The 12,938-nt window shown below is 42.3% G+C and overlaps 1 protein-coding gene across 2 annotated transcripts in view; it reads left to right on the forward strand.

Moving 5' to 3' along the window:
- The window catches only part of TBC1D30 (TBC1 domain family member 30), a 39,121-nt gene that overhangs the window by 15,561 nt on the left and 10,622 nt on the right, over positions 1 to 12,938 (forward strand). For both annotated transcript variants that reach the window (XM_047066928.1, XM_047066929.1), the window contains exons 6-8: positions 70 to 238; positions 2,152 to 2,320; positions 6,379 to 6,484. In XM_047066928.1, the coding sequence (XP_046922884.1) occupies positions 70 to 238; positions 2,152 to 2,320; positions 6,379 to 6,484 (444 nt within the window). The remainder of the gene's footprint in view (positions 1 to 69; positions 239 to 2,151; positions 2,321 to 6,378; positions 6,485 to 12,938) is intronic.

The following is a 12,938-nucleotide window of genomic DNA, read 5'->3' on the forward strand; positions in this document are numbered from 1 at the left end:
CTTCTATTTAGGACATGTTAGGGATCCCAGGTTTTAAGAAGTAATCTTATTCTTTGTATTTTTCTTCAGATTATGATTTACCTTATTGATAAGGTACTTCCTGAAAGCTATTTTGTCAATAATCTCCGGGCATTGTCTGTGGATATGGCTGTCTTCAGAGATCTCTTGAGACTGAAGCTCCCTGAATTATCTCAGCACCTGGATACCCTTCAGAGAACTGCAAACAAGGAAAGTGGAGGTAGTGATGATTCAGTGCTCTTATACCTGTGAAAATATTTTACTTTGATTCCACTGTACATCTGAGCCTAAACCTTGAATGGAAATACTTGTTTTCAGGTATTTCTGTTAGTGAGAGTACGGTGCAGTGAAATAGATTGCTAGAGAACAAGAATAGAAGTGAAAAAATGATAGGGCCACATGCTGAACCTCTAACTGGTCATGGTTAGGAAGTCAGTCAAGAACCTAATACTTTCGCAGTATGAGATCAACAACTGAAATGATGTATTGCACTCTAGGTGAAGAATGGTGTCCATGTCTTACCATCTAGTTACGCTGCTCTAAGCTGGCACCTATCTTGTAGGAGTTCTTTAAAACAGAGCGACAGGTACAATTTCACACAGACTACGGTTTTGCCTGAACCATTGAGGCTATGGAGAGAGGAATATGTGTTTTCATTAAGTTTTAGGAGATACGTCAATAGTCTTTTGGATTGAAACGTTTAATTGCTCCTTTTATCTATTCATGGTAAGGGTATTTAGATTCATGGTAAGGGTATTAGGTCAGCTCATTCTGGAGAAAGGCTCTCCAGGACGGCCAGCTAGAATCTGCACCCTGAAGGAAGGCACTAGGTTGAGACCGGGATGGAAACTCGGGTCTGTAAGCAGCTCCGAGTTGCTGCTGTCTGGTGGGCATCCCCCAGCTTTCGAAGCACCCCAGCTAATGGCTGTGAATGTACCCACTGCCTGCGCTTCCCTGGCTATGCTCAGGATACCAGGAAAACAGTGAGAGCTTTTCTGTGTTTCCTGTGATCGGTTGCCAGCCCCCCACCCACACATTCAAATCTGGGAAAATTTGAAACGATCTGAAAACCTAATCTGTGATTACAGTACACTGGAAATTTTAGTGACACCTGGGAGTCTCTCGGCATTTCCTTCTAAACCATTTGAATAATCTCATTTAATTTGGCCGTGCAGTGTAATTGTGCACCTGTGTGGATTTCATAGTGCTTCCAGATAGACCACCTTGCCTGTCCCATGTCAGACATGCTTTCCTCGGCCCTACGTTTTCCTCCATAAGTCCTGCACTTGCTTATAAGTGCTGCCCTTAGATTCTAAGTCTCTGAAAAAAGATGCTCCTTTGTTCTTTAAGAGAGGAAATGAGAATAGAGCTTTTTTTTTTGCTTATCCTTGGGTAAATGCACAGTCTGATTAACTTGGAGGGAGGATCAGTTTAAACATCTACATTTTTTATTTCATAAAATACATACTTAATGCCATTCCAGGAAGTAGGAGGGAGCTTTGTGTTTTTGGTGAATTCACAAACTTCATTGTGAGCTGTGCGTATAGTTTAGTTCAAAATATTTTAAAATTTCATGTTGTTTAATCTACAGATACTTTGGGATTTTCCAGCTCTCTTTCTGTTATTTATTTCTAGTTTAATTCCACTGTGGTCTGAGAGCTGTGCATAATTTAAGAAGTAGACAAGTAATTTCATAAGGAGCCTTGTTTTTATCAGTAGCATTTGAATAAAAGTGGGCTTTATGAGATTTTGAAAATTGAATTCAGGTTTTGAGAGGCGAAAAATCCTTTCTTTTAATCCTGTTTTTGGTGAGGAAAACGTTCTCCCTAATTTTTAGCACCACAAAATAAATAGGTAGAGCCAAATAAAGTTTTAGGTTAAGATTTCTGAAATATAAAGAATTTGTGAAGGTTGTATTACTGAGATTTTTACCAGACACACTTATGTTCTTCAAAAAAAAAAAAAAAAAAAAAAAAAGAAGGAAAAAAGGAGGAAAGAACCAGAATTAGAGATATGAAGAAATCAGTCAGGAAATGTAACATGTTTAGTGGGCATGGAAGATTGAATGAGGGTATTTTTATATCTTGCAAAACATCAATTCTGAAGAAACATAGAGTATTTGATTCATTTCAGGTGGATATGAGCCCCCACTGACGAATGTCTTCACGATGCAGTGGTTTCTGACTCTTTTTGCTACGTGCCTCCCTAACCATACAGTCTTAAAGATTTGGGATTCAGTCTTCTTTGAAGGTTCAGAAATCATCCTGAGAGTGTCGCTGGCCATCTGGGCAAAATTGGGAGAGTAAGTGATTTCCCTCTTCTGTTCTCTGGTGTGGAGGGCCTTAAGAAGTTCTGTGCTCTAATATGGAAAGCATCTGTATTTAAGTGTGAGCGAAAGAGAAATTTGGGAACTTTGTTGAATTGCTTTAGCTTTCTGAAATCTTAGTTGGCTGATTCTTGATTGTTGGGGGGGGCGTGGCAAATAGAATCTATGTTGGGGAAGGGGGTAAGCTTTTTCAGGTCTGCAGATATCTTCCTCCTCTTCAGTGCTAGTATCCTGGCTGGCTTACTTTTGCCAGCTTCTCCCTGGACTCTAATTGGGAAGAGGGGGAGGGAGAGGAACTTAGAAGAGGAAGATCTGGAGAGGAGTAGGTGGGTTTGTTAGTTAACATTCATGATTTGGATTATTTTTTGAATTTTTATTATTTGTTTAGTTCTGCCTTTCAGGATCACAATAAAATTAAATGAGATAATATGTATAAGGTATCTCTGTGGTGCTTAGTACATAGTCAATAGTAGAACACACAGGGGGCGCCCGGCTGCCTCAGTCGGTAAAGGATGTGACTCTTAATTTCAGGGTCGTGAATTCTAGACCCACTTTGAGTGGGGAGCCTATTTAAAAAAAGGTAGAACACATGGAACTTCTTTCCTTCTATCAAGAATTAATTCTATGACGAAACCTATTACTATTAAACATATTGCCACATAGATGTTATTTACATTTGTTACCAGTAGCAGAACTATAAAAAGGAGGGTATTTTCACCCATCTCTAATATATTATGACTATTACATTAAATTTTACCTTCTGGGTAATGGAGAGGACAACAGTTATGGTTATAGGACAATTGTTATAGTTAAGATTCAGAGAAGTTGTTAATGTTTCTTTCTTAGAGCTATAAATGACTTGAGTGGGTACTCATAGACAACATGTCAGAAAACTAATAAATCACTGCCAGTGTTTTGTTTCAAAAACCTTTTAACTAGACTTTTTATTTATGATAAGTTGTTTCCTGGGAGACTTGTAGCATTTCATACTTTTTGCAAGAAAGATCCACCAACTATCAATTCAGGGATGTAGAAAGATCATTATTGTGTATAAGTATTTTTAAACATCACATAGCTATCTCATTTGCCTTTGTTTTATCGCGCACTGCTTTTCAGCTAGGCAAATAGATGAGTCTTCTGGGGATTTGGTGTGCTTATCTTTTCATTCCCCCCCAGTATCTATATTTTTCGGTAGTCATGTGTTTCCAACCTACTGTATGCCTGAAAGTCTTTGCACTTTGATGGTTTCTGTGGGTCTGATAGTCCAGTTGCTGGGTAACTAGTGTATAGGATTAAAATAGTGTAGCACTTAACTGTGTGCTGAGTTCTAGTAACCTTTGTGTTAGTTCTTAATTATGGGGCAGGAAGAAAAGAAGCGATTCTGTTTTTACTCCCATCTATCCATTATCTGCAGGATCAGAATTTATCCCTATGGTCCTCCCAGGGATGTCACACTGTTGAAATAATAACAGATACACTTAATATCCAATATTCACGGAGTGCTTGCAATGGACAAGCATTGTTCTAAGCATGCTAGATGTGAAACTAACTCGTTTAGTCCTTGCATTTCATAAGGCAAGGACTGTTATCCCCATTTTACAGATGTGGGAACTTAGCCCCAGATAAGTTAAGTAAATTTCCCAAAGACACTCAGTAAGTGGACAGCCTGATTTTGAGCCCAGGTATCCTGACTTTAGAATCTGTACTTTTTTTTTTTTTAAAGATTTTATTAATAAGTAGTTTCTATACCTAATGCAGGGCCTGAACCCACAACCCCAAGATCAGGAGTCACACGATCCACTGACTGAACTAGCCAAGAACCCCTAGAATCTGCACTTTTAATTATGTGAATCTACGGATAATAAATAGCTATCGTTTATGAAATTCAGGGGATATATGAATCAGACTGGTAGACTTTAAATGTTTCAGAGTCTTTGCTCACTCCACTTCTACATTTTTTGAACCTGCAACTTGTTCAGCAAAAAGAAGGGCAACCAGTATACATCACCAAGTGCCTACAGTGCCATCATTCTGTCAGGTGGCTTAAACACATTTTCTCATTCAGTTCTTTGCATAATCCTGTGAAGTAGGTAGGATTATTCTCCCTGCCTTTTCAACTGAGAAAGCTACCCCCGGAGGGTTAATTAACTAGTTCATGGTCACACAGCTCATGAGTAGCAGAGCTGGGACTCAGTCCTGGATCTTTCTGACTCCAGGGCCTGTATTCTTCCCCACAAACTTTGCACTGGAAAAGTCATGAACAACATCTCCATGGGACTTTACTCCACCAGCTTGGCATTTCTTCCTCTCACTCACACCAGCGGTGCTTTTGGAATATGTGAGCCATGGACTGTCAGCTCACCTTCGCTGGCATCTCTCTTAATGTAGCCTTTCTTCTCTGACCCTATGCTTTGGCCTCATGCCAGGCCTGGCGTGGTGTTTCCTTCCTCGTCTCCCCGCCATACTCTACACTTGCCATGCGACCTCCAGCCAACCTTGCCAAGGGCACATCTGCTCTCACACTCCCTGTTCAGCACCTTTCGGTGACTCTTGCCCTGAGGAGGCTCAGCCGGCATCTGAGGCCTTTGCCATCTGCTGTCTGCAGCTCTGTACCCTGAGCACTTGCTCTCTCCCTCTGGCCACATAGGCCTTCTGGCCAACTTTGGTTGCATGGAGCTCCTTGCAGGGCCTGGAGAGGGGCTGCTGTCTCCTGCATCCATGTCTTTGGAATGCTTTTTCTTTCTTGTCAACCTGGAGGATATTTTTCAGAACTCATCTGAAGCATTATTTCTCTTCCTCACCCTCTAGGGTAAATGTAACCACTTTTTCAGTTATGCCCACATGCCACTCTGTATCTTTGTAATAGCACTTCAATGGTCTATTTCATTTAGTGGCAGTGGGATTGGAGAACACTCCAGAAACTGAAGTTTTTCCATCATTATATATTTTTTGGATGGCTCCGTGGAAATTCCCCGACATTAGTGCACGTCAAAGAGAAGGTCTTATGTCGGTGGGCAAATAAAATTATCCTACTATCCAAAAAACATTGTAATAAATAAAACAAATACACAGTGCTCTTTGCTTTAGACTATTAAATTTTTTTCCCTTCTAGAAGAAGGTTGAAAGTATAACCTGCCTTACAGGTTGCCAAGCGACAGACTCTTTTTTTCTCTCTTTCTTTTTAATATTTATTTATTTTTGAGAGAGAGCACAAGCTGGGAAGGGACAGAGAGAGAGGAGACAGAGGATCCAAAGCAGGCTCTGCGCTGATAGCAGTGAGCCTGATGCAGGGCTCCAACTCACAAACTGTGAGATCATGACCTGAGCTGAAGTCAGACCTCACCTGACTGAGCCACCCAGGTGCCCCGACAGATTCTTATTTATGTATAGAAGCACATGCAGGAAGCAGGATGTAATCTCCAACTAGCAGCAGTGTCCTGAGAAGAAGTGAAAAATTTCTGCCCGTGAAAACATCCTGTGGATGGTGAAATATACAGAGAAGTTCTTGTATTTTTCACTTTCCTTTCTACTGTGGCTTGGTTTCATTTTTATCAGTGATCTCCTCATTTGTAGATTAAAAGCCCCAGATTCCCTACAGGGGATAATTGTTCTTTAGTACCCAATTTTGTGGTCCTTAGATCTGATTGGTGGTAGGCATTCTGCTGTGTAGACAGTGTCAAATAAAAATAATAAAGATGCCACAGGTGGGGCTGTGAGGCTGGGGAGCAGGTAAGAAAGATGAGAGCTCACCCTGTAATAAGTACATCTATGTTGCCTTTGGTTTTTTTTTTTTTTTATCTTTTCTCTGCATTCAGCAAAGATGGGTTTATTTGGGAATAGCAGAGAATTTCAAGCCAGGACATGCAAGCTACGACAAAGCCATAGACAAGTTCCCAGGAGTATGGTTTTTGTTGATTGCTAACTTGACTAATTTAATGGCAAGAGGCACCGTATCCTGTTGCAACTGCAGTATATGCCTGATAAACAACACGGGTGTCCTAAATAATTCCTTTTTCTGTTCTTTCTTTATCTAGGCAGATAGAATGCTGTGAAACAGCTGACGAATTCTACAGCACCATGGGACGCCTTACCCAGGAGATGCTAGAGAATGATCTTCTGGAAAGCCATGAACTCATGCAGGTGAGTGGGCAGCATGGCCCCATTTTGGCTCTGGGAATGCTGGGTGCTGTGGGAATAGGCAGTGTCACAGCAGCAATTTTGGGAAATATATTTGGCCAGCCATCAGATTTAGTTTTTCATTTGACCAAGAGTCTATATATAATTTGATAAGAATCTCACTGTGTCACAAGAGGAAGGAAGAAATGAATAATGGATATTTGTTATACTTCCATTCAAGCTGCGTTGCTTAAAAATCATAACGTGCAATCCAACCTCTAAATCCCACCCCCAGCCAAATTACCAGGTACTTCTTCTGAATCTGATTCTTAACCTTCATAAAGGGAGACTTCTGGGGCAACATATTATTTTGAGGAAGAAATTATTGAGGGTTGAAAGGAAATTATTCTTTAAAAATTTTTTTAAATGTTTGGTTTTTTATATATAGAATAGTGGGGGAGGGACAGAGACATAGGGACAAAGAGAATCTCAAGAAGGCTCCATGCTCAGCACGGAGCCCGAGTGGAGCTCGAGCCCATGACTGAGATCATGACCTGAGCCAAAATCAAGAGTCAGATGCTTAGCCAACTGAGCCACCCAGGTGCCTCTCCACCAAAAGAGATGATTCTAATCAGTGTTTTGGTAATTTGTTTTACCCATATATTCTACTCATGTTGTTCTATATTAATCATAATATAAAAAGACTTGAAGGGTTTTGTTATTTTCTGGCATGTTATTATATCTCACTATCATATTCACCAAGACATTAAAAGCGATAGTGAGTATAAAAAAGATAACAGATTTGTTAACATTCTCTCTTGCATTAGGTTCTGTAACATGATTTTATCCTTATTCTCCTCTGATGCTTCTGACTACTGCTTCTCTTCCTGGTTGTTCCTTTTGCCCACCGACCAACTCTGGGTCTTGTCCAAGGTTGCCGTAGGGCCTTAGTTTCTTTCTCTGTGATTTCTCTTTCTTTTTTCTGAGTTTCAACTTTTACCTTTATGTTGGGTTCCATGCATGGGGTTATGTTTGGGGGGTGCTGGGCCAAGTCAACAGATTGGAAAACGAAGACTCAGGCCCTGACTTCGGGCTTGAGAAGCGAGGAGTTTCCATTCCTTTGCTCATTTCCTGGCACTTCCAGCTCCTTCTCAGAATCCCTTATGTTTGGAGAATGTTGACCACCTGATAGAACTGCCCCGAACGTTCATGTATTTTTTAAAATATATGTATTTTTTTCATTTATTTATTTTTGATATAGAGAGAGCACAAGTCGGGGAGGGGCAGAGAGAGAGGGAGAGACAGAATCTGAAGCAGGCTCCAGGCTCCGAGCTGTCAGCACAGAGCCCGACACGGGGCTTGAACTCACAAACTGCGAGATCATGACCTGAGCTGAAGTCTGACGCTCAACCGACTGAGCCATTCAGGCGCCCCTTCATATTTTTTTATTTCAACTTTTCTTTGCCTTCTCATCTCTTCTTTCTTCTTTCCTGTCTGTCTCAGAGGAAGAAGACAGACTGTGTTCTGTGTGATGCTGACGTTGGTGCTATGATCCTGACTCTTCTCACACATCTCAGGGCTATTGCTTCATCATTCATTCTCTCTCTGAGGGAAGTACCTCTTTTTGAACATGGCTCTGTGTACAAGGTCTGTGCTTGGCATTTTCCACATATGGGATCCTTTACGTCTCACAGAACTGCCTGATTCATCTGCCCAAGGCAGCACTCTAGGATATTGTCCTTTCCCCCTCGCTCATGAAACTTTGTTGGCTACTCATTGCCTACAAAATGAAGCATGGATTTCTCAACTTATCATCCAGTGCTCTTGACTGTCCTAGCTCCTCCCTTTCATACCCTTTTCTTATTCTGGTCAAGTCAAGCTGTGCTCCACGCTCCCAGGAATCCCTGGGAATATCCCTCCTCTGTACCTGTGCCCCCTCTGTTCAGTCTTTCCCATCTACCTTCATATGATTAAGGCCTGCCTCCTCATGAAAAGTTCCAGTTCAGATGCCCTCTCCTTTGTGAAGCATTCTCTGATAGTCTCAACTAAAATCATCTCCCATTTCTCTGAATCACTGTGGCATTTTCTTTGTACCTCTCTTGTGAACATTCATCACATTCTACTTTGATTTAAGACTGTATCTTAAATCAGTGATTTATCTTAAATCAGTAATATCCTCAGTGATATTTAAAAAAAATTTTTTTAAGTTTATTTATTTTTGAGGGAGGTGCAGAGAGAGAGGGAGACACAGAATCCGAAGCAGGCTCCAGGCTCTCAGCTGTCAGCACAGAGCCCAATGCAGGGCTTGAACTCATGGACCACGAGATCATGACCTGAGCCAAAGTCAGATGCTTAACCGACTGAGCCACCCAGGCACCCCCTCAGTGATGTTTTTAAGCTCCTTGAGGACAGAGCCTGTGCTTTGCTCATGAACACTTAGCACTTTGCCTTTTACTACAGCTGCTCAATAAATTTATTACTTCATTAAGCAAACATCTGTTGAGAGTCTGAGATTAATTTCCTGCCTTCTCTTTTTCAATAAATGTTTGCTGAATTAAACGACACTTATATGGTGGCCCTCCTTCCAGATTCCCTCTGCTCTAATACATTGGCATTTTGCTGCCAGAGTGATTGCCCACACTGCTTTGGTCATTTCATTGTTCTTCATAATGCCTTCAGTGCTTCCTTGTTACTAACTGCAGTAAATAAAATGCTTCAGCCTAGTTTTCTAGGTCTTATATTAACTTCTCCAAACATTTTTGAGCATCGCTGTCAGAAGACTTCCTTGAGGAAATGATTGCGTGGTTTTACCTTTTAAAGATGGAGTTGGTCAGGCTCTATGTATGTGTGTGTATATGCGTGGGTGCATGCACATGTGAGATGTGTGTGTGTGTGTGTGTGTGTGTGTGTGTGTGTGTGTGTGTGTGTTGGAGGCAGTGGTGCAGAGCAGAAAGGGAAGTCATGGTTGAGGAAGGGGCACAAGCAAAGACATGGCAGTGGAAAACTTTACAGTGTGTGAAGGAAACTATGAGCAGTTTGGTATTTGGTGTGGATATGGAGGACCACAACCTGTGGTAAGGATTGGACTTGACCTTTTAGGTCAGAGGTTGTGAAATTGTGCTTGCTGGAATTCTAGGGGTTCTGTGGAGCCTTTGGAAAGGGAAAAAGAAGACCTGAAACATTTTAAGGAGAGAAGGAAAATGGTCTGAGTTGTGGCTTCTGTCAGATACAGGGGCAGCTCAGCAAAGGGTGGACTTGAAAGGGTCAAGTCTGACAGCAGGAGCCCGTGAGAGGCAGTGAAGGGTAGAAACAAGGATGGAACAGAGACAGTACTTAGAAGGTGAAATTGATGGGACTTGGCCACGGAAAGTGGATATGGGGTGAGGGAGAAAGAAATGGGGAGACAACGGCAGCCCACAGGTTTCTGGCTTAGGAGGAAGAGCGTAAAAGTTTATCCGGGGCAGAAATAGGGTTTGTTTGGAGACAGATTGCATTGGAGGTGCATTCTTGCTGCCCTGTTCCTTACCTATCGAAGGTGTTTCCCGACTGGAACCTGTTGCACTGGGCGGAGGTCTGTTGCTACCCGGCCCTCTCTGTTCATGCCCGTTCCTGTGAGAGGGCTCGTGGTTCCCTCTGCCACTTTCTGTGAAAAATGGTCTGCCCACCAGGATCCTACTCAGTCTCTTTTCCCCCCCACCCCACAGCCTCTCTTATCTCAGCCCTTATTGACGAGCCTTCCTCCATATTCTTTCAGTACTTAAGATTCTCAACAACTGATTTAATGCCAATTACAGATTATTTTATATTATTTGGTGTTTTTTTCAAATGTGTTAATCTTATTCTCTAATGAAGTAGTAAGTTCCTTAATGATAAGGGCCTCCTTTTACTCTATATCCCCATAACACCTAGAGGAGTGTTTGGTTTTTTAGCTTTATTTAGTTTTGAGAGAGAGAAAGAGAGCGAGTGTGTGCGAGCAGGGGAGGGGCAGAGACGGGGAGAGAGAGAGAGGGACAGAGGATCTGAAGCAGGTTCTGCATTGGCAGCAGCAAGCCCAATGAGGGGCTCGAACTCATGAACTGTGAGATCATGACCTGAGCCGAAGTCGGACACTCAACCGACTGAGCCACCTAGGCACCCATAGAGTACTAAGAACCTATCCGGTTATGGGACACCTGGGTGGCTCAGTCAGTTAAGTGTCTGATTCTTGATTTCGGCTCAGGTCATGATCTCGTGGTTATGGGATCAAGCCCCGAGTTGGGCTCTGTGCTACACATGGAGCCAGCTTAGGATTCTCTCTCTCCCTCTCCTTCTGCCCTTCCCCTGCTTACACTCTCTCCCTCTGTCTTTAAAAAACAAAAACCAAAGAATACACCTGGTTGCTCACTGAATACACAGACTCCTAGAACATTAGAACTCACGGTAGTGTTTTTCACACTTGACTATGTATGAGAAACTGCTCCAGAGTGTGTTAGAATGTGGACATTTAGCTCATCGGTGGTTCTGATGCACCATGGTTCTGATATGGTGTTTTGTTTTGTTTTAATTCTTTTTTTTTTTAACATTTATTTTATTATTATTTTTTTTTTTAATTTTTTTAAACGTTTATTTATTTTTGAGACAGAGAGCATGAACAGAGGAGGGTCAGAGAAAGAGGGAGACACAGAATCTGAAATAGGCTCCAGGCTCTGAGCTGTCAGCACAGAGCCCGACGCGGGGCTCGAACTCACGGACTGCTAGATCATGACCTGAGCCGAAGTCGGACGCTTAACCGACTGAGCCACCCAGGTGCCCCAACATTTATTTTATTATTGAGATAGGGAGAGACAGAGTATGAGCTGGGCAGAGAGAAGAGGAGACACAGAATCCGAAGCAGGCTCCAGGCTCTGAGCTGTCAGCACAGAGCCCGACGTGGGGCTCGAACTCACAAACTGTGAGATCATGACCCGAGCCGAAGTTGGACGCTTAACCAACTGAGCCACCCGGGCGCCCCCGTTTTGTTTTAATTCTTAAGTTAGTTAACATACGGTGTAGTCTTGGCTTCAGGAGTAGAAGCCAGTGATTCATCACTTACGTATAACACCCAGTGCTCATCCCAACAAGTGCCCTCCTTAATACCTGTCACCCATTTAACTCATTCTCTCACTCACTTTCCCCCTCATCAACCCTCAGGTTTTTGGGATTTTTTTTCTGTATTTAAGAGTCTCTTATGGTAAGCCTCCCTCTCTGTTTTGATCTTATTTTCCCTACCCTTCCCCTATGATCATCTGTTAAGTTTCTTTTTTAAATTTTTTTTTTCAACGTTTATTTATTTTTTTGGGGACACAGAGAGAGAGAGCATGAACGGGGGAGGGGCAGAGAGAGAGGGAGACACAGAATCGGAAACAGGCTCCAGGCTCCGAGCCATCAGCCCAGAGCCCGACGCGGGGCTCGAACTCACGGACCGCGAGATCGTGACCTGGCTGAAGTCGGACGCTTAACCGACTGCGCCACCCAGGCGCCCCCATCTGTTAAGTTTCTTAAATTCCACATATGAATGAAATCATATGATATCTGTCTTTCTCTGACCTGATGTAGTTGGTTTCTAAACAACACTTAGGGAGGCACTGGTTTAAAAGAAGCTTAAAGATCAACTAACCTAATTCTGTCACTTGATAGAGAGTGAGCTTATGGCCAGTTTTTTAGATTGTCCAGTGGCAGACCCAGACTGGGAGCCAAGTCCCCCTCTCCTGGCCTACTTTTCCCCTACCACCAGCCCACTGCTTCCACGTTAGTCGAAACGTGTCTTTCCCGAAGCTGAAATCCCCTTTAGAAAAATAAGGCAGCATTTTGTTTCACTTAAACATTGCCAGAGCGAATGAGAGGTATGTTGACACACGCCATCTTTGTCCTATAGAAATTTCCAGTCTTAGGTATTAGGAGAAAAGACAACCACCTCTTTACCTTGCTGTGAGAGAATCCTAGAGGGAAAAATACCTACCGGCTGTGGTTTGATCAATTGGATGCCATTTTAGCGGCTTTTCTTCCGCAGAGGAAAACATCTGGATGGAGATGAACTGAGCCTAATTTTGTACAACTCATGTTTTCGTGTTTTTTGTGAAGCATATCAGTAATGAAAAATACAATTTTGTTTTCAGCGGTACCTAAATATAAATGTCTATTTAAGTGTACTTTGGTAGTTTGAATAGTAAGTTGACTTATTGGTTTTCCTTGGCATCGTGGAGTGTTATGGAGAGAAATGGTGAATGTCATTTCAAGGCACTCTGTTTTCTTTATTCAATCTTTTTAAAAAAAAAATTAATTCAGTGGCTGGGATCCAATTATGGTGGGCCATAAATCTGTCAGCAAACCTGAAATGGCTCCAGATGAAAAATGTGGGCTGTGCGTAAGGTCTTTATTTTTGAGCTGAAAGACAGGGAAGGATTCTCCCTGGTGGTCTTCCCAATTTCTTTCCATTCTAAGTGCCACACACAAAATCTGC

This window comes from Lynx rufus, unplaced genomic scaffold (assembly GCF_022079265.1).
Source record: "Lynx rufus isolate CCGP_SWC_20201006 ecotype Redwood Valley unplaced genomic scaffold, mLynRuf1.p SCAF_7, whole genome shotgun sequence".
NCBI lineage: Eukaryota > Metazoa > Chordata > Mammalia > Carnivora > Felidae > Lynx > Lynx rufus.